At 42.9% G+C, this 20,527-nt stretch overlaps 1 protein-coding gene across 1 annotated transcript in view; it reads left to right on the top strand.

Moving 5' to 3' along the window:
- clmpb (CXADR like membrane protein b) overlaps window positions 1-16,377 on the top strand; it is a gene marked incomplete at its 5' end in the record, with an annotated part of 60,246 nt that extends 43,869 nt beyond the window's left edge. Inside the window, 6 exon segments of the mRNA XM_079166630.1 lie at window positions 3,146-3,297; window positions 8,178-8,382; window positions 10,952-11,119; window positions 12,530-12,652; window positions 13,164-13,305; window positions 15,594-16,377. Of these exon segments, the coding sequence (XP_079022756.1) occupies window positions 3,146-3,297; window positions 8,178-8,382; window positions 10,952-11,119; window positions 12,530-12,652; window positions 13,164-13,305; window positions 15,594-15,927 (1,124 nt within the window). The 3' untranslated portion in view covers window positions 15,928-16,377.
- Window positions 16,378-20,527: the final 4,150 nt, after the last annotated feature.

Below are 20,527 nucleotides of genomic sequence, written 5' to 3'. Positions count from 1 at the left end.
CCAGAACTGAAAGCATGAAGTTGAGCCAAACAGAGCTGAGAAAAGCCGACACAATGACAGAGAAAGAGGGATGGAGGGCATGGCCTGGAATAACGTGCAAGCTATCATATCACAAGTCCTCTCCATATTTATCTCTCCCTCAAGATGGCCATTTATTTAGACGGCCTTTCCCATGTCCTTATGGAATCTCATAAAGACACGTGAATGCATGAACAGCACCCTGACCGGGAGGTTTATCTCGGTTTAATATGTCTCACAGGTTTTATTCTTTCTAGGTCACCTCGCTGCAAATTGAAAACCAAGGTCATCAAACCAAACTTGACTGACCAAACAATTTTTCCTTCTGTGTGTGCATAGCTGCCACAGCAATGAATTCTGTTTTGTCTCATAGTTAATGTTGACACAAATGATGGGGTCTTGCAGTCCAACCGTCCCAGCTGTGCAAATGGTAAATGAGGCCAATCCAAATGCAAACGCACACCAAGGCGAGCCTATTTTAGGACCACTGTGTCATCCATTCCACAGCACAAAAGCCCCTCAACAAGACCATTAATACGTGGGAATGTGGGGAGCAGCGGCTGTATACCAACCAATACCAATTTGGATTTGTTTGCCAACTCTTTATGGCAAAAGACAATTTTCTTTCCGTCATAGGTACAGCACATTTGCTGTTTATTTATTTTCCGTGAAATACATACTGTGAAATACGATACGTACAATTTATGGTAATCAAATCGTCAGTGTTATGGCAATGAAGCACATTTACGACACCAGCAATTCCAAAGTGTGTGAGCTGGCCCCAGTCATTGTTTGAAGGTCAATCTAAAGTGAGGTTGTGGAAAGTCTCATACTTTGTGCGGAAAAAAAGATTGCAATGCCCCGCTTTCAGCGGTCACCCTGGCCCCTATCTATCCTTCAGGTAAACTCTTCCATTTACAGAGCCTATACAGTTGAAGCGGTGAGAAGTTAAGTAGAAGGTGGAAGGTGAGAGAAGAGCCAGGGAGCTCTTATCAGGCCTGCTACACAGTGCTGGGTTCAGCCGGGGGCTGCTGATGGTTGTGGGAGCCCTGATTATAGAGGTTAGCCTGAGGAGCTGAGGGGAGACAGTGGGCACAGGTCTCCCAGCAGACCCCAATACCACTATCAAGCATTAACTTGCACCATTAAGTCCAACCAACTGCACACACACACACACACACACACACACACACACACACACACACAATAGGACACACTCTTGACACACTCTTGAATCATCTTTTCACTGCAAAACTCTCTCTTTTCTGACATCGAAACTGATATCGGTGGGGAGCCCACAAGATGAATGACCCTGCAAATGCTGCATTAAAAAGTCATAAACGGGGATACCTTCAGGGTCCTGGAGTTCCGCTGTTCGAAGGGGTGGCACTTATTTTTCTGCTGACTAATGACCTGAACTGAACAGGTGGTCCAACAGAGCACAAGGACCTCGGCAATGTGTATTGTCACTCTTTGGCTGACAAATGGACACACAAACACTCAACCATGAAATGGCCTTTCTCTGTCCAACTAGCGAATGCAATTGGAAACCTTAAACTTGATTGACAGTGGGGAGCTCGGGCTTATAGCGGAAGCCTCAACAAAGTGAAAACAGAGCTTAAACAAAACTTGAATAACTGCTGAAATCCACATGATTGTCATCCGTATGACTGAAGCTCCCTCGGAAGAAGTGGTTTGTGTGAGGCTACTCCTCTGTGTCCTGCGTCAGCACTGACTCATTGGTTTCACAGCACAGAGCTGACATTTTCATTGGCCCAGAGATCACTTATGGGACAGGGTGTTGGCTCCTGTGAGGGTGGACCAGTGAACAAGTGGACAGGCGCCCAGTGAATGCTGATGCATTCGCAGGCCACATTTGGCCTCCTGTGGAACATTTGACAGCATGTGGCTGTGTCTGGTGAGCACAAAGGGATTCTTTAAAAGAGTGGCTCTGGGTTGAATCACTCCACCGCAAACACAACACCTGTTAATTTACAGTACCGTTTTTTTTTTTTTCTTTAAATACGTGTTCCACGCCATGATGTTTATTTAGTCTGTGCAAACAGGGGGAAATATTGAACCTCCGTGCTATTAAGCAGCATGATAATGAAAAGGAGATGTAACTATATTTACACGCTCAGAATCCCCAGGAGCTATTGACTCGTTCGGCAATCAAATTAAAGACCGGTAGTTAAGTTAAATGATGTTGAGCCAAAAATATCCGTCACATTTGAGTGTGTAAGCTCAGTGGCGCTCTGCAGTATCGTAAAGTCTTTCTACCAGGTGGAATGAGTCGAATATCTCAGCAGTGCCCGACCCCCTCTGGACGCACACAAAAACACACAACAGCACCATCCATAGCTTCAGCTTCCTGCAAACCATCCCTGACGCCTCTGGCTAATTCCACTCAAGCCCGCAGGCCTGTCCTGCATCCTCCAATAAATTAGCCTCGCTGCTCCCCCACTGAGACACAGGCCCTGACAGTCTGGCCGGTGCCCGAGTCACTCGCTTGTGCACACAATCATAATTATTGCAACTTTTTATTGCAACCACAAGATCTTCACTGAGTAAAATTGGGAATTGTTGGTACGTGTGTTACTGCTGTTACTGCTACTTACTGATTGCATGTTCCGTTTGTGGACAGTGTCCGATCTCAATTCCATTTTGATAATAGGAAAGTAAGCAGGACTAGGTTGGAAAATGTTAGTAAGACAGAGGGACTCAATAACTATATCCCATCAGTTTTAGCTGTGTACCTTCTCTTCCCAGGCCACAATTGCTCAGAGCTGTTGCTGCGAAGAGAAAAGTGTTCTTTGACTGCCCTTGTCAAAAGGGTTTAACAAAAAATCATCATAATACTTCTGTCTGACCTCCTATGCCAAACTCAATTTCCTGTAAAAAAGAATCATCTCTCTTCAGCATCCGGTTGTGACGTATCTCAGCATCTGTCAGATAGTGATTGGGATTCTGGGTCATATCTCTTGCTGCGCCTTCCGTCTCAATTTCCTCTATCGGCATGGTTTTGCTTCCTATCTGCAGCATCTGCCTCTTGTCTTAAGTTTGGATCGAGCATGTGTCCCCATCTGACATCTCTCTGCATCCCCCTCCCTACCTCTCTCCTCCTCAGTTCTATTCAGCCTGCTGTCAGTGGGTGCCCAGACTGAGATGAAGAAGGTCGTTGGGGACAATGCCACCTTACCGTGCCACCACCAGTTCCCATCATCCAGCTCCCTCGACATCGAGTGGCTACTGCAGAAACCAAACTCCAAACAGAAAGTGGTGAGTTAAGAGTCCCTTTTCTTCCTGTTTTTGTGAGATTTTAAGACATTCATTGAAATGAGTCCCTTGGAAGTACTGCAAAGTAAAACTTACAAAAAAGATAATGCTTATTTAACTGTTCATTGCCAAAAGGAGCAGCCTGAACTGTGTCCTCTTCAGGGGTAAAAAGTGTTTTACAGGCCGAACATAAACACTAAAACATTTGCGCTAAAACGCAGACCTCTACTACTGCTGTATTTTTTCTAGCTGACATACTGTATATCTTCTCCTCCTTATTATTTTCCTCCGCCTTTCTCTACTTTCATACATCCATTTTTTTTACCTTCTATCTTTCCTCCTTTCGAGTCATGCTGATGGATTTACAAAAGGAGCCATAATAGCTGCACATTAACTCAATGCCCAAAGTTACTGTGGCACTTCAAGTTTTAGTACCTTTCACAGAGGAACAATCATGCCCAGAATGTTCCCCAACTCATTTTGTAGTTCTAACCTTGGACCCTTTTTCTACAGCATTAAAGACACAAAGATGTAAACAACTTGGACACAATTTTCGATGAGCTTTGTTTTTCTTTTCTTTTTTTTAAATGTGACGTTCCTTTGTGGTCACATTTAAGAAACACAGAAACAGTCCTAAATTATGTTTGCATCTCTTTCCATCTGATGTGTGGCTGTTAGCTCGGTGGCGACCTAAAGAACTGGAATGTCGTAAGCTAGCCAGAAACCGCTAACTCAAGCTAAAGTTAGCTAACAGACGGAGCGGCGTTACTGCAGTATTTCTCACTAAAACAGCTTCAGTGGCGACTCCGGGTTCTCTGGAGAGTTTTCTGTACCCTGCCTCACCAACACACAACTGACGTGAGACGGCTCACACACTCCCTTGAGCTCCACCGAGGGCATTTTGTTGTTTCCCGAAAACGTCAGCTCGTGAAAGAAAGACAGTCTGCGCTGCATATCTGTCACTCTGAAGTGCTCCTGTTTTCTTTTCAAGTTATTATAGGCCCACTTGTTTTTACCCATTGATTTTCAAGGCTTCGCATCATGAGTTTGAATTACCTCTGGGCATATTAAGCATCTGTTTGTATGCTCTCTGTCTTTTACATTGTTTGCTTAAGTAAAAAAAGAAAACTTCATTTCCTAATACATGATTTATGTTATTACAATACACTACTTACAGTGGCATTTCGTTGGTTTTCCTTTGCTGTGTGTCCGCCTGAAAGCTAGAAAAAAACTCAAAACATAGATGGCAGCTGATTCAAGACTATGACAGTGCAACTATTCTGTCCTAAATAAATCTTCACCTTGCTGAAAGTCTTTAAAGAGCCGTAACTTGCTTTTGTGTCTCACAGCCTCTTGAGACGTTTTTGTTATAGTTTCAGTGGTTTTGAATCATTGCCTTTCTTCACCCAAATTGAGCGTATAGTATCTGATGATAGACAGAGCGTAAAATCTCACCATCTTCCTGACGGAAGAAAGAGATTTCCTTTCTCTTTCGAAGTCGTTCGTTCGTGGGCTGATGTGTTGGTTAGCGCAGGGAAATATGAGAAAGAAAAGAAGAAGAGTGTGTGGAGCGGGAAACCGAGGGGCTAGGAATGAAAGAAAGGGGAAAACAATTCTTATGCTTTGATGATTCAGAGGGGGGCTGCCACATTGCGATGAATATTTAACGGGACGATAACATTGAAGGCGCCATTAATTAAAATCAAACGTCTGAAAATTTGATTAGGAAAGAGACTGCGCCTGTAGCTGAATGAATAAATCATTCTTTTGTTCTGCTGGAGGGTCGTGTTGAGAAGGAAAGAGCATCTTGTCAACATACCAAATGTACAGGTTACATGTGTTAAGGACACGGAGGGGCGAGAGACGTCTCATCGAAGTTCATCTTACATCTTATTAGAACTTACTAGCAGTGGCACAGACCTGGAAAAATGTAATTTTCCAAAATAAATAAAAGAATGAAAGTAAGCTGCTTAAAGCGGAAATTCTCCACGTTTCACAAATTATCATCCTGTTTTTTGGAAAACACTAGCAGCACTGTAATACTAGGGTTTACTGTATGCTGTTAATTTTCAATGCAACAAAATGCAAAAATTGCTGCCCGTACAGTACACAATTTTGAACATAGGTCTACTATATTGGCATTCATTACCAGGACAATTGTGGCCCATAATGCAGAATATGTATTTTTCTGTATTTCCTTCTGTATCTTTTCTACCATTCAATAAATATATATATATCATTTATGAGGCTAATGAAACACATAATGAAAGTGCCTTGAATGTTTGAATGTTAACAAAAAACTATTGGTTTGTGTGAAATCTGGCCCCAATATTCCTCAACAATTCCTCCTTTATCAGAAATGAGCTGAATAGCTATCATCTGTTTTAACAAAGTATCATGTATGATATAGAAATAAGATTCATGAATGCAGAACTGATATTTTTGCCAAAAGCACACAGTCCAGGCAGAGAGGAGGTTCTGTTATTCTCAGTATAGTTCATCTAATGACTCCTATTTGTTAAAAGAAAAAGTAGGGTAGGTAAACGCTCCATGCCTGCATACAATATTTTCAACTTTCATCGAATAAACAAACCACCTCATTTTAATTGCAAACTATGCCAACAGCCTGTGGCCATTTTCTAAATTCTTCTTAAATTCCTCATACTCGCCGGCACTTTCACTATCTCTCTCATGCTGTCATAAGTAAGTGTTCAGAGGACACTCAGACATAACCAGGAGCATGAATACACATATCCACTTGTAGTGAGGTTATTACTGAGTAATAAATGAGTTCATGAAGGCAGCTGAAGTGTGCCCATAGGCAGGTGCTGTTTTTAAAATATGTCCCACTTTGTGTAGGTGCCAGGGCCATGTCGCTCTGTGCCTGTAGCTGTGGCACAGTAATGTATGTCTGTTTGCATTCATAGTGTGTTTCTACTCTACATTTGCTCAGAAAGCTACCTTGTGTGTGTAGGTCTGTGCATGTGTCTGTGTGTGTGTAAATGGCCAGTCGTCACCTGTGATCACAGCAGGTACCCTTGTTTCTTAGGCCCTGATGCACTGTGGCACCGGCATTTAGCAGTCCCCATCTGCAGGCTCTCACTTGCCCTGAGTAATAGGCCACTGTGACAGCTGTGTTTGTTTGTGTTTGTGGATGTGGATGGAGAGAAAGAGAGGCAAAGAGAGAGAGAGAGAGAGAGAGAGAGAGAGAGAGAGAGAGGGAAAGAGAAACCAGGAGAGTATATTGAAATAAGCCATACAAAGACGTAAATAGGCAGAGATGAGAAAATGAAAGCTTTCCAGTTCAGGTTTACAGATGTTAGATGTCTGCAATGAAGTTTCAAATCATCGGATTTTTTCTTTGAAGACCAAGTCTTTGCAAACATCAATGAACCGTGTGCTAAAAATACATGTAAAAAGAAAAAAAAGAAAAATCACAAACTGCAACACCAACAACTTTGTCTGTTCCAGCCTACTTTTAGTTTGTTTCAAAGTTCTGATGAAGATGCACCTCATCTGATCGTTGTTCCTTTTGTGTTTTGTATTTTATCTGATTTGTGATTTAGATAAATGCAAAAGTTCTCTGATAAGCAAATCATACAGAAAAAAAATAATTTATTGCATAAAGACTTACCGATACAGATTATGCATCTGATTCTAAATACACACAAACACACATACTGTACGTATGTTTGTATGTACCCTGTATGTGTGAGGTGCACACACACACACACACACAGACAAACAAACAGTCCTGACTTAAATACAATACTGACTGCGATACTCAATAGCTGTTCACTGTGAACATTAAATGGAGTGATCCAGAGGCACCCCGGGTCATGACACGGGCCAGCAAGCCAACATGCTAATGTATGCAAATATTTTGATGCAGCAATCACTATACGCTTTAATGATTAATGGCGGTTTATGCCACGCTGCAGAACTTTGCCAACCAATTGTAAGATAACAGTATCACATCATAAAAACAAAAGAATAACTTTTATTTGCGGCGGACTGAAATAATTTGAAGGAAAAGTAACTAAACAAATGAAACTAATACCTCTAACTTGACACATGGCCTATTTTTGTCTATTTTCATTGAAATCTGTTCAGTAGGTAATTTTAATTTTTATTTCCCATGTTAAAAAAAATACATGTACCTTGTATATAAGTTCTATGTACTTTGGATATATAGTATCCTAGCATGTATTGTTTTTTGGGGGGTTGTGAGACATTTGCTTAGCAGAGCCCTAACATCACATCAGTGCCACTGTGGGTACTCTAATCTTTTATCTCAGTACCAGAATAGATTTTTATTTGGTCAATTTGACAGCTCCGACTCGTAGAAAGCGCATAAGGAGATAACAGCGCTCACAGATAATCAGCTAAATGAACACTGGCAGGATACTGGCCTTCCAGCGAACGCGTTCATTTGTAAAATATTATTTCCCAAGTGTTAATTAAAAAGTGATTGTTAGCAATGTTACCCGTGAGTGCTGGTATTTTCTCAACACTGTTCACCCAGTGAGGGACTAGGTGGATACTTCTGAGCTGTACGTGCACCATAATTAGAGTAATCGTAAATGTTGATGGCAGGCTACCAGTCAAATATACCAAGGGTATTACTGTTGGGACATAGACATTACAGTAAATTATCCCACCATGTTGTTAAGTAATATGAAAGCCTTATTTAGGGGATTGGTTGCATTAATTAGATGAATACTGACATCACCAAAAGCGAACTGCTGGTTTACCGTCACTAACGCAGAAGAAGGCATTGGGAGCTTGTCACACAAGAGAGTTTTGTATTTAATCAGAATAATCAGTGACCACAGAACAATGATAAAATGTTTCTCTGATTTTCTTCTCTCCGATGTACATAGATCATTACATTCTTTGGGGGCCAGGTGTACACCAACGAGGCGACGAGCAGCGAGGCCAGCCGGCTGTCCTTCGCTGGGGAGTACCTGGGTGGAGACGCCTCCCTGCTGATCAGTGACCTGCTGCTGACCGACTCTGGGGAATACTATTGTAAAGTCAAGACCGGGGGAAAGTACCACTGGAGCCAGGTCAACCTCATTGTGCTGGGTGAGTGTTGTCAGACACATTGTAATAGACACACACTCAGGTCATGAAGAGACTCAAACCCATTTATACATGCACACACATAAATATACACACGAACACACACACACACACACACAGAAGACCTAGTCATTGGATCATTAGCCTGGCACATTTCCTCCGACATGCTGACTGTCCTAATGATTCAATTTGATTCAGACAGTGTGATTTGATTTCGCTCATGCTGTTTGGGTTCGTTTGGATTGGTTTGTTGATGAGGTGAGACCAGAGACATGCGACTGGGTCTGGAAGAGCATGATTGATTATGTTAGGGTCTGAGTTACATGGACAGGCATCCAGATAAATGCTTTATGTGCCTATATGGCACAGGCTAATACATGTCCTCTATGTGATCGATGAGAAAACAGACCCTGCTCTAAGTTTGAGGTACTTTGCGAAATGAAATTTAGTAGTCGAAAAGAACATTGAAAAAATTCATCTGTCATCAATGTAACCACTGATAAGCAACTTGGGAAAAGTATTTGTACAAGTCATGTCTTAGCTCTTGCAACTATAGAAAAGCCTGTTTTGGTCCCTACATTGTATCCTCTTCTTTTGCTTTTTGTTTTCCTCATTTGCCCAATGTAGAGATGGATCTAAATGGCTTAGCTTTACAACTATAGCTCAGTGGCAATATGTGTCTCTCCCTGAGTATCTCAAAAAAACAACTCTGAAGGACAGACAGCAAAAGGGGAGCGGCTGCACCACAAAAGCCCACCACAAAGTCCAGCGGGAGGAGCAAGAGCGTTCTCAATGTCAGAAAAGCAGGCGATTTATTAAAACATCATGGGAGATTAGTTCAACCCGCGGTTATTGGTTTTCTAATGGAACAGTCTGTTAATCCTCTCGCACTCACTCTCCTCTCTCTTCCATAAAGACATTTCAGTGAGTTAGTGCCTCGATTTTTACAAATTGCCCTCAGCTTCGGGGTGACACTTTCGATTCTGAGAGGGACGAACATTTGCATTTTTTCTCCCGCTCCCCGCTCTAAGATAATAGCTTGGCAAACCAAGCTGGTAGCCGGCTTGGCATGAGACGGCGTGTGAGTGTATTTGCGTGCACGCCGGGGTTTATGCGTGCCTCCGGTGGCTGTGTTTGTGTCCGCGTGCGAGCTTGCGCGGTAACGCTTGGATGCGTGCACCGTTCTTGTTACAGAAGTGGGGCCGGTTGCATGTGCAGAAGTTTTGACTTAGTGTGTTTGAGTGTGTTGTATTTTGTGTGTGTGTGTGTCTGTGGCTGCTTCGTGCTGTAGTTAGGCCTAACTGACCCTGACAAAGCTGTGACATACACACACGGATGAGGACAGGATGGAGGAAAAGAGGGTTGGACGGACAAAGGCACATAAGCTATCAGGCTGTGTGTGCCGTTTACTTCCAACTCTCTACATTTCAGCATTACTTATGCTGCAACGGTAAATACACAAAAGTCGACATCTCTAATATGACAGCATGACAAAAACACAAAATAGCTGTTTAAAAATAGCTCACCACTGATCTAAAAATACATCACTTGGGAGGGAGAAAACCGTGTGCTGTTTTCCCGCTTTTATGGCGGTGCAGTGCCTCTGAGCGTGTATCTAAACAGAGCAGCTGCACAGGGTTTAGCAGGCACCAGCTATACTGTACTGTGCCTCCAGCTACTGGACCGTGACCAAAACCTTTTGACCTGTGGAGAACATAATACCGCAGGCGTCCACACCCAGCTTTGGGGTCACATTGATTCATTCCCTTATGGAACTGTTGTTTTTCTGCATGTGTCACCAGCACGGAGAAACGACTGCGATGCTAGATTAACCCCTTATTAGAATTGGAGAAAGACATATTCTAATAAAGTTTACAATGTATGTTAAACATTTCAACTTTGTGCAACGTAAAACAGTCACTTTAGTTTTTATTAGGTCACTTCATTTTATGTGTTGTTTTAATATGTGGCTTTACATTGTGGAATAAATAGATAATCCATCATAACCTACACTTCATAGACACTTAGAGAGTAATAGCGCCACAAGCCTAAACACTGACAATGAATGGAAGATGTATCTTGTAAACTCAAAGAATATTTGTTTGAACTTGTAAGCTTTATTTTATGATAGCAATAACAGTTCCAAATTAGGAGAGGTGTCTGTATTCCCATAAAGTCACACAGGCCAGTCTCATTCATTGTCAACAACTACAATGCCTGTTTTGATGCTGCTACAAATTAATCTTAGTATTTTTTTTTTTTTAGCTCTGGCTAATTAAATGATTACATATCCACAAATTAGATTATTAGTATGTAAATTTAGATGAATTTATTTGCCATATTTTTTTATTATTTGTTTTATTTCAAACTCCACATAGTACTGATACAGTATATGTAAGACATTTCAAACATTTACTTTTTTGCTTGTTCGGTCACTTTGCTCCGTTACATCACTATAGGTGTAAAGCATCTAAATGATTCAAATGTCATGCAAAACTCAAAAGTATATATGTCCCAATGTGACAAAGCACATTTGTATTAAACTGTTTCTGATGCCCATGCGTTCTCACAGTCAAACCTTCCAAGCCGAGGTGCTGGATGGATGGAAAACTCCTGGAGGGCAGTGACGTCAAGCTGAGCTGCAAGTCCAGCGATGGTTCTGACCCCATCAACTACAAGTGGGAGCGAGTACTGGACAAAGGCAAGAGTCTGGGCAAGTTGCCAAACCTGGCACTGATAGGTAAGGAAAATAATTGGCACTACGCTGATGTGCTGATTCATCATTCAAGCCCTCTGCAGAGAAATGCTTCCAAGATTCATGTTCATATTAGTGATTTTTATAGCCTGCATTCATCCAAGGAAGTCTTTTGCTGAGCACGCTGCCTTTCCTTCGTCTCCTCCCAACTTCATGTTCATACATTTGCGAACACTGACACCCATGTCTGCCCACTGCAACGACATTCTCCTGGTGGCTCTCTGAACTCGTTCACTAGATCATTAGCAGTTACAATTCTTTACTAAAGGGCACTTAGATGGGCTCAGATTGTCCCAATTAGACCACTGATTCTGCATGCCTTTCTTATCTTAAGACCAGTGCCAGTTCCTCCATCAGCTAAAGACCACATTATGCATACAACGTTTTTGGTTTTTTTCCCCAGGAAATCAAACAGAACACAGCCCTGTGATTTCTAGTTGTACTCTGTTGGGATGAGTTGTATAAACACAAGGATCCCAGCTGATACCGAAATCTGATGAAGATGTCCGTGACATTGAAATGTCAGCTTGGCCCAAGTGAATTATACCTGCATGCGTGAAGTCACTGGGAACTGAGTGTTTTTTTTGGATTGTGTGTAAAGTGGAGAAAATCAAATGTAATACGCAGAACTGCTCTGGCAGCTCCCACTACATTCTGTACCAAAAACAAACAAACGTTGGCTCGCTAGTAGCCCTGAGGCACACTTTATTCACATGGTGTGGATTCTGGCATTCTTCTTGGATCATAACCAGACATATCCGCCTCTAAATAGCAACAGAGACAGTTTATAGCAGAAAAAGCTAATGGTAGGCCAACTCTCCCTGCTGTGTATTCTCTAAACCGGCATCAACATCCCCGGGGTGCCGACCTCTCTCTGCCTCAGTTTTCCCTCCAGTGTACAATTGGCATCTGTGACAGCACGTGCCCAGACAAAAAGCCTCAAATTAATGACCTCCACCAAACAACACCTGTTCAGTCTAATTAGTTTTCATTGGACGATAACACACAGCGTCAGCAGCCATTATTTATGGGTCTGGTGAAAAGTAATATCACATGGTTGTCATTGGTGGGGATGACTAAATATCCCATGGGGCTGTTGGGCTCCATCGCTCTCTCAGACACACTCCTGCTACTCTCCTCAAGTTCTCCTCAGTGCGATGGGCCTCGTTCTTAAATAAACACTCCATCAGCGTCTGTCTCTCCCTCTCTCTGTCTCTCTGTCTCTCTGTCTCTCTCCCTCACGCTTCTCCCTTATCTCTCTTTCTTCAACCATAAAATACATTTCAGCTGTCTCTCAAGTCCTGCAAATGTAACCGACAATGTGGATAAACATGCAGGAATGCTCAACAATATACGGCAGACACAAATGTTTTTTTTTAATTTTGGATTCCCCAGATCTCAAGAACCCAGAGCTTGTGACTCTGAGGAATCTCACCATGGACAGCACAGGAGTCTACAGGTGCACGGCGAGCAATGACGTGGGCGAGGAAAACTGCACCGTTGAGGTCACGATGCAACGTGAGTTTTGGGAGGGAAGGGAGAGTCGATCTGGTGGCGTTCGCCTCTCACCAAACTGCCACACTGATTGATGGTTATTGTTTCAAATCTGCAGCTGGAAATACATTTATTCCCCTGTCTGCCTTTCCATCCTCACAGTCTTCCCCCTCCCCATTCTCCCCTCCAGTGCTCTAACACTATAGGGACTGCGCTAAACTTAAACTGGTGGCGACTGGTCACCACCTATACTCCCAACAGTTATGTTTCACTGTCACACTAACACATTTCCTGAGAGGCCCAGGACGGTTGGCGTCAGGTGTGGAGGAAATGACACATATCGTAGCTCGGCAGAAACAGTTTGATGGTCCTGGTGGTAAATTGAATTTTGGGGCACTGTGGCACAAATGCAGGGACTGTTTAGATATTTCTAGCGAATGAGCATGGACCATGAGTGTTTGCGAACGATGAATAATATGTGACAGTAAGTGACTCTATCTCTCGTCACTCATCACTTCCTCTTCTTCGTTCACAGATGTGAAGGATGTAGGTAAGGTAGCGGGTGCCGTGGTGGGAATATCCCTCGGTGTCCTCATTGTCATATTAATCATCTGGCTCGTCTTCCGCAAGAAAGAGAAAAAGAAGTACGAGGAGGAGGAGACTCCAAATGAGATCAGGTACAGACATCCTCTTTTCTTCCGTGAATGGTTCCCTTTTCTTTGCCATTTTGGACTAGTTAAAAATACTAGTTGTTTGAGTTAAAATGCATGTTACAACGCTAAGATTGTATGGATATGTGGGATTATGAGTGCAGATACTGTACTTACGCATGTGTTTCTGTATGTGTTCTTTGATTATCTGGCAAACATGTATTACATGATGCAATATCTCATGCAAAAACATATCAGGTGAGGGAGACGGAAGCATGTGCAGTGTAATGAGACAGAAAAGAGATATCTTGCAACAATACAATTATAGGCTACCTCAGCCACCTGGGGCCGGGGGCGATGCACCTGGAGATGTGGGCGCTGCAGCACCCGTACTTACCATGAGAACTATCTGAATTTTAGTAGACCATATGATATACGTACTGTATGCAAAGTTGGCAGGTGAGCCATAAAAAACCAATGCAGACAAATGAGGAAGTTAATGTTACAATAAAAGTTTTAGGTCGAAATTTCTCTTGCCGTTTTATGCAGGTCACTGCCCCAGACTAGACTGAAATAATTCCCTCGAATTATAGTGTGAGAATAAAACATTTTTATGTCTGAGTGTGCTATGGCATTGGAACTCAGTTTGAGTACAATTCTGTAGAGGAGGAAAAAGGGGATATAGGTTATTAATAATTGATATACACAAGTATTAAACATGACAAGCCTACATATACTGTCAATATATGTTGTTCCATGCAACAGTGCTTTCTGACTGGCTAAGACTCTGCTTAGCAATTGCTTTAAAACATAATGAAAAATAATATATTGGAAAAGTAAGGGGAAATGGGGGAATCATACAGTAAAATTGAATTTGCTGCACATGCGAGTATCATACTAACAGAGCGTGCCCCTGAAACACCCGTGTTGAATTCATATTTAGCTGCAGTTCAGCTGAACGCAGGCTTGTGTTGAGGAATAGCGCCAATCTTAGCACATAGCTGTGAGTTAACCTGTGTGTGTTACCCTATAAGCAACAGTTCAACTGAAACCACTGAGAGGTCAAGTTAAATGCTAACTGACAACAGCAACAGCCCCTCTCTTCTTGAATGTGTTTGCTGTGTACCTATGCACCTGTGTGCCTGTGTGCGTGTGCGTGTGTGTGCGTGTGTGTGTGCGTGTGTGCGTGTGTGTGTGTGTTTGTCTAAAAATAAAAACAACTACAAGGTCAAGTGTTCATCGATTATCTTTAAAGTGGCCTTCTTTCCACACCCACCTTGAGTGTGTGTGTGTGTGTGGCATCAGAGCTGAGGGATCACACTCGTGTTCCTTCCTCACTGCAGCAGAGGACCCTGTGTACCGCCAATGACAATTGTAAAAGCGACAGTATTTCTTTTTTGTGACAGATTCGAGTAGGTGCATTACTGATGTAACAATGCATAATGCACAACGGTCGAGGGACAGCTTTAAGTAAATAATGTAGATGTTATGAAGTGTTTTCTGTTTTTATACCATGTTAAGAGTCTGAGCCTCTCCACTAATGTGCTGAACCAGACCACGCCAGCTTTAGTAGCGCACATCTCTTGGGTATGGCTTTGGAACCTGCTGTTTAAAAAATGTCTTCTTTTTTTTTGAAGACTTTTAGAACCATCTCTGGTGTGTCTGAGAGGGTGCAGTGCAGCCAACAGTGCACAGATGAGAAGTTTCTATTTCTGACTCTCTGTAGAGAATATAAGCCTCATATCAATGGGATGATATTACCTGCTGACTTAGCAGCCCACACACCCTGGTGACCTGGTGACAGTGATTTATAATAACTGCAAAGATCCTCTGTAATTTCAATACCATCCAAGTAACAATCACAGCACAAATTATCGTATTTTCAGTGATTAATGTTACTTGCAATTATAAGTTGTTTTTGCAACGCAGTTTCTTTTCCATTTTGTACATTTTTTTTATCCTCCTTGTGTCATGAAAGTAGAATTATAAAGGAAAGTTTTCATTGTGCTCTAAGCAAAAACTTTATTTTTCTCCATTCAAATATCGTATCTGGGGAGCTAGTGATTTCAGCAGATTTCATTATTCCATGCAAATGTTTTTCACAAAACTCAGAAGCTGGGGGGTATCTCATAAATTACACGAGGTCCCAACATAATACCGGTGTGAATAGAGTCTTAGAATAGTGTTCGGGAATGGTACTTTGTAAAGCTGTTGTGTGGTCCATTGTGTGGGTTTGTGTGTGTGTGTACAGTTAAAATAAATGGAGCTTTGTCGTCATTGTTTGCTGTGTCTTTGTGTGTGTATTCCAACCACAGGGAGGATGCGGAGGCTCCCAAGGCCAAGCTAGTGAAGCCCAACTCCCTCTCCTCGTCCCGCTCCGGCAGCTCCCGCTCCGGTGCCTCCTCCACCCAGTCCATGGTGCACAACAGCGCCCAGCGTGGTCACCGCCCCCGCCCACCTGCTGTAGCGGCTCTCAAGGAAAATGGACAGCCTCCAGGCTTCCCCCAGTCCCCTCCGGCCTACACCACAGTGGTGCCCAAGACCCCCGAGCCCCCTGCCACTCCCAAATACAACTCCAGGAACACGTCTGGGCCCACACCCCCAACCCTCATGGTCCCTGCCCAGACCAAGGCCTTTCAGACTGTGTAGGACTGAAAGCCAACCACTTCCTGCAGCCATGCGAGACTCCCAGCCCAGCCCAAGACCCCCAGCCCCCTCCCAAAGACTAAGACTCTTCCGTAAACAAAGAAATGCAACTAGTTAAAAGGATGTAATTAAAAGAATCAATACTATAAGTCCAAAAGTACTTTAAATGAATGCGTACTTTAAAAGGGAAAATAAGACATGCTTGCCCCCTATTGAATTACGTAAAACAACAAAACAAAAGAAAAAACATGACCTGAGATGCAACGCTGTTTGTGTCTCATCGCTAAAGGCAGAGCTTTTTTTTTCTGAGTTCCGTCTTTTGGCTTTGGAAGACACAGGGAAGCACCGTGCGCAGCGAGGTGGAAGGAGCCCCCTACAGTAGTAGAGCTTTTATTTATTTATCAAATCAAAGGGTTTCGGCATGCAGTGGAGAAAAAGAGGTAAAAAAAAACAACAACAGAGACAGTAAAAGCAGAATGATAAAGTGGATCCAAACTCGGAGCCAGATACCAATGGAGTCATACAGCTTGTTGAGCTTTTGGTTGTCGACCAACACAAGATGGATACAAGCAGGACGGAAACAAGGACGAAGAGAACGCAAGCGCGTAAGACAGCTGCTGATTCTCTCTCTCTCTGGTGAGGAGGGGAGGGGGGGGGGCGTGGCGTGATTCTCTGATTCATGTCACCCCCGCACCTCCGACTCGCCGCCTCCAGCACCTGCTCTGAAACCACAAACCCCTTTTGCCTCCCATGGGCCGGGCCGATTGTGCCCATCCATGTGGACGGACACAGTGTGCGGCGTGGACATCATCTGCCTCAGTGCTCTCTGTCTTCCGTGCTCTCATGACGAAACCCGTGAGAAACCACAGCGGTCTTTGAGACTGACTCAGCTGGCTCCCAAACAGCTCATCTGCTTTACCAATCAGCAGGGGAAACTTCAGGTACACGGGTGTAGCATTGACAGTGGAGCCAATCAGTGGAATTGATACCCCCCTCCCACATCCTGTCTACATCTATGGACATCTTTTTCTGGAACTGAATATCTTTCCTGAATAATTAAATAGTATGTATTAGGCCTATAGCGTGTCAATACTTTAAATATAGGGGATAAGCATCTATTAGACCAGCTGGACTTGTTTTTTCTTTTCTTTTCTTTCCGTTCTCATGTGTTTCTTCTCTCTAAACAGGTTGTAAATGGTGACAGACAGCTATATGTCCATTCATCCATATTAAGAAGTGCCACCAATCCCTAGGATGGGTCATTATTGTTGCTTTTTTTATTTTTTACTCTTTTGTTTACCTGCTACATTTATGAACTGAAACCAAAATCTATCACCGTGAATGTGTGATGTACAAAGATGGTGGATCCCATTCTCTTCAGCTCCCTATAAGGTACTGAATCAATATTCGAGCTAAGGCACAAAGAATTGACCTTGACGTTCAATTTTACAATTACTATGTCTGAATGAAGGGAGCGAGGAGTATGATTCAAGATACTTCAATTGTATAGGGTGTGTATGGTATCATTGTCAGTACTCTCCCTGGATCCATAACAATGGAGTGGCACTCGATTGCTGTCTCGCTGAATCATCGGGACCTGCTTGGTTATTGGTCGAGCTGTGCTATCAGCCAATTCCCCTTTTGTCGTATCCTCAGAAAGACCCAGTGCAGTTTGATTGAAAGTAAAAAAAAAAAAAAAAAAGGGGCAAGTAGCCTATATAGTGTGCCTTTGCGATCCCTCTTCTCTTCTGGTTTCTTTCTTTCTCCTTATCGTCAGCGCACCAGTGGTTCAGTCTCTGTTCACATCCAGCTTTGAGGGTCAACAGTAGCAAATGCTGAGAGGTTCAGCTTCACAAAACTTGCCCTAGTAATAACAGATGCAGAACTAGGGAGCACCAAGCAGAGTGAATTATCCATGGTGAGAAAGCAATCCCATGCCATGGGACAATGTACTGTACATTCTGTAATCAGTCTTGTTTTATATTGTACATACAGATAGATATACGCACATGATGTCATTTAATTTAATAACTACAGGCGTGTGAGGGGAGATATGCCCCTTACAAAAGAGTCAAATGGGAAACCCCAAAGTGAATTTAAACCGTGTGTTCTTTGTACACATGTTGCGCAAGTAAGTGAAGCCCCTAATTTGAAGCCAGTACTCATGTGATAGAAATAGTACATACATATGTAATGGAAAGTAAAAGTGGAGGAAAATGAACCTTGTCAAAGTCAAGACCTCTTCACAACTAGTGGCCACAGATACAGATATTGTATGGATTTTATTGATCCCCGAGGATAATTTATACAGATTTTGGGTGAACCCATAACCTCTCCTCAGGCACCACCACTGGGTCAAAATGTGGGCATTGATCCTGAATAGTAACTGCCAGATTATCATAAAAATCTGCTGCAAGAATTTATAGACAACTAATGATAAACATTTTGGTGAACCTTGACCTTTACTCTGGCACACCATATCCAGCTCAAATTTCCACATGTGCACAAGATATATCAAATGTACATTCTGTGAGCCTGTTCATACTGTCAACGCAAATAAGCAGTCTTTATTTGAATGACTCTCAGGACAAACTAAACATTTGAAGCTCCATTACTGGTTCAAAGAAGAGCAAATTGTCAATATGTCTAACACTTATATTACTTAATAGCTTGTAACGAATGTTGCTATTCTCTCTGGGCCTGTAGTGGGGCTTCGATCGAGTTTTCACACTGAAGCAACGATGAAGTAATTCAACCTCAAAAGTTTTTGAAAACCAACATCTGTCTGAAAAGCACATGTGGTTTGACTTTCACATGCGGGGATTTCACATGTGACTTGTTACTCTGTAAGGGAAGATGAGAGAAAAATGCCTTTTATATTCAGCCAGAGACAGCGGTTCATATTTGAGCAGGGAAGCTACTGTGTGCGCGTGTGTCTGTGCGTGCGTGCTTGCGTGCATGCATGCATGTTTGTGAATGTGTGTGAGTGCGTCTGTGTGGGTGTGTGCATGTAAATTCAGTATAAGCCCTTGGGCCACACCCACACATCCTCATGTTAGCCATTCAATGAGTGAGAAGGATCCAGTCGGGCAAAGTAACCTCTATCCAAATTGATGTGACTGCAGACTGGCAGTGTTTATTTTAGTATTCACTGACTTCTATGCCTGTTGAACTCGGCTTCACAGGCAGCAGTCATGTTTTTGCTTGCGGGGGTGGTGTCTCGAGACAAAGCACGTCCATAATTCATAATATTGTCAGCTCTGGAGGCCACTTGTATGCTCTCTCCTTGCTCTTGCTGTCTCTTAACATAGAATGCACTTGGCCCTGGGTGTACTAAATGGCATCTCAAGGCACACACATACACACACACACACAAACAAAATACAAAACAGGTCAAAGTTGTATATACACACACACACACAAACAGGTACACGTGGCACATTCAGGTCCGCACGGAAACACAGGTGTGTGCTTAATGCACATTCACAGTTTGCACATGCACGCATGCGCTCACACACACACACACACACACACACACACGGTTTGCACAAACAAAAGCCCAAACGGCAGTCCTTGTTATTTCTGCTCCTTCAGAATCAATTTGATGGATTGAATGTCTGGAGGTATTAGGACTGACTGATGGAACCAGGATACCGAATGCAGCACAGAAAGGGACACTCTACATCACCCAGGGGACATGTGCGCCCACACACAGACACACACACACACACACACACACACACACACACGTGCATGCAAACACACATGCACTCGAAAATACAAACTCTGCTATGCATCTTAACTATCTGGATAGCATACGCTTAAGGACTTTTTTCTTACATGGGAATGTGCGAGAGTGGTACTGGGAATCAGGAGAGGTATAACAGGATTGATTTTGGGCCAGGGCTGTAGGCTCTTGCCATTGAAATTCCCTCCACCGCCGATGAAAGTAGCGGTGGAGGTGGAGGACGAGATGCAAGTCTTCCAGCTGTTAAATTCCTGCAAGCTTTTTGATTTGCTTTCCAGCGACGGCAAGTCTCAGGTGGCAGATTCCCCAGTTTATGAGCCCTCGCGTTGCGTCTCTCCTCTCATGTGTGCAGCTTTGTGGCCTGACAAACTTGCACTCTTTCCAACAAATGAATTTTAAGGAGCTTTTGTCACTTCAGCAGAGGGTGGAGGAGGGAAGTCTTAAAGCACCTCAGAGTGTAAGCGGCACATCCAATATCATTCTTTAAAACAGTAACCATCAGCACTATATATTGTCTTATTATCAACACTCAGAGGTGCAGTAAACATGAAATCATTAAATGGTTATCCTGCGTTATATGATAGGAGTGTGAATCTCACGTAGCCACTATGTTTTATGTTCTATTAAGCAGTTTTATTTCTGATTGAAGCTTTTGAGCAGGGCAAAGTGATTGCTCAGACTTTGTGGTTTGGCCTTGTATGTCAGTATAGGGGAATGTGATGCATTGTTACTTTTGAGAGAGGAGATGGAGGGGCTGTAGTCAACCTCAAGGGAAGAAAGCAAAGGTACCTGCATGTCATAGGAGATTGAGCAGACGAACGGGAATGCTTTGCTTTGATGTAACATAACTGTATT

This window comes from Pholis gunnellus (genome assembly GCF_910591455.1).
Source record: "Pholis gunnellus genome assembly, chromosome: 9".
NCBI lineage: Eukaryota > Metazoa > Chordata > Actinopteri > Perciformes > Pholidae > Pholis > Pholis gunnellus.
Note: the sequence above shows the minus strand (reverse complement) of the source record. Positions and strands in the feature narration are given on the sequence as shown.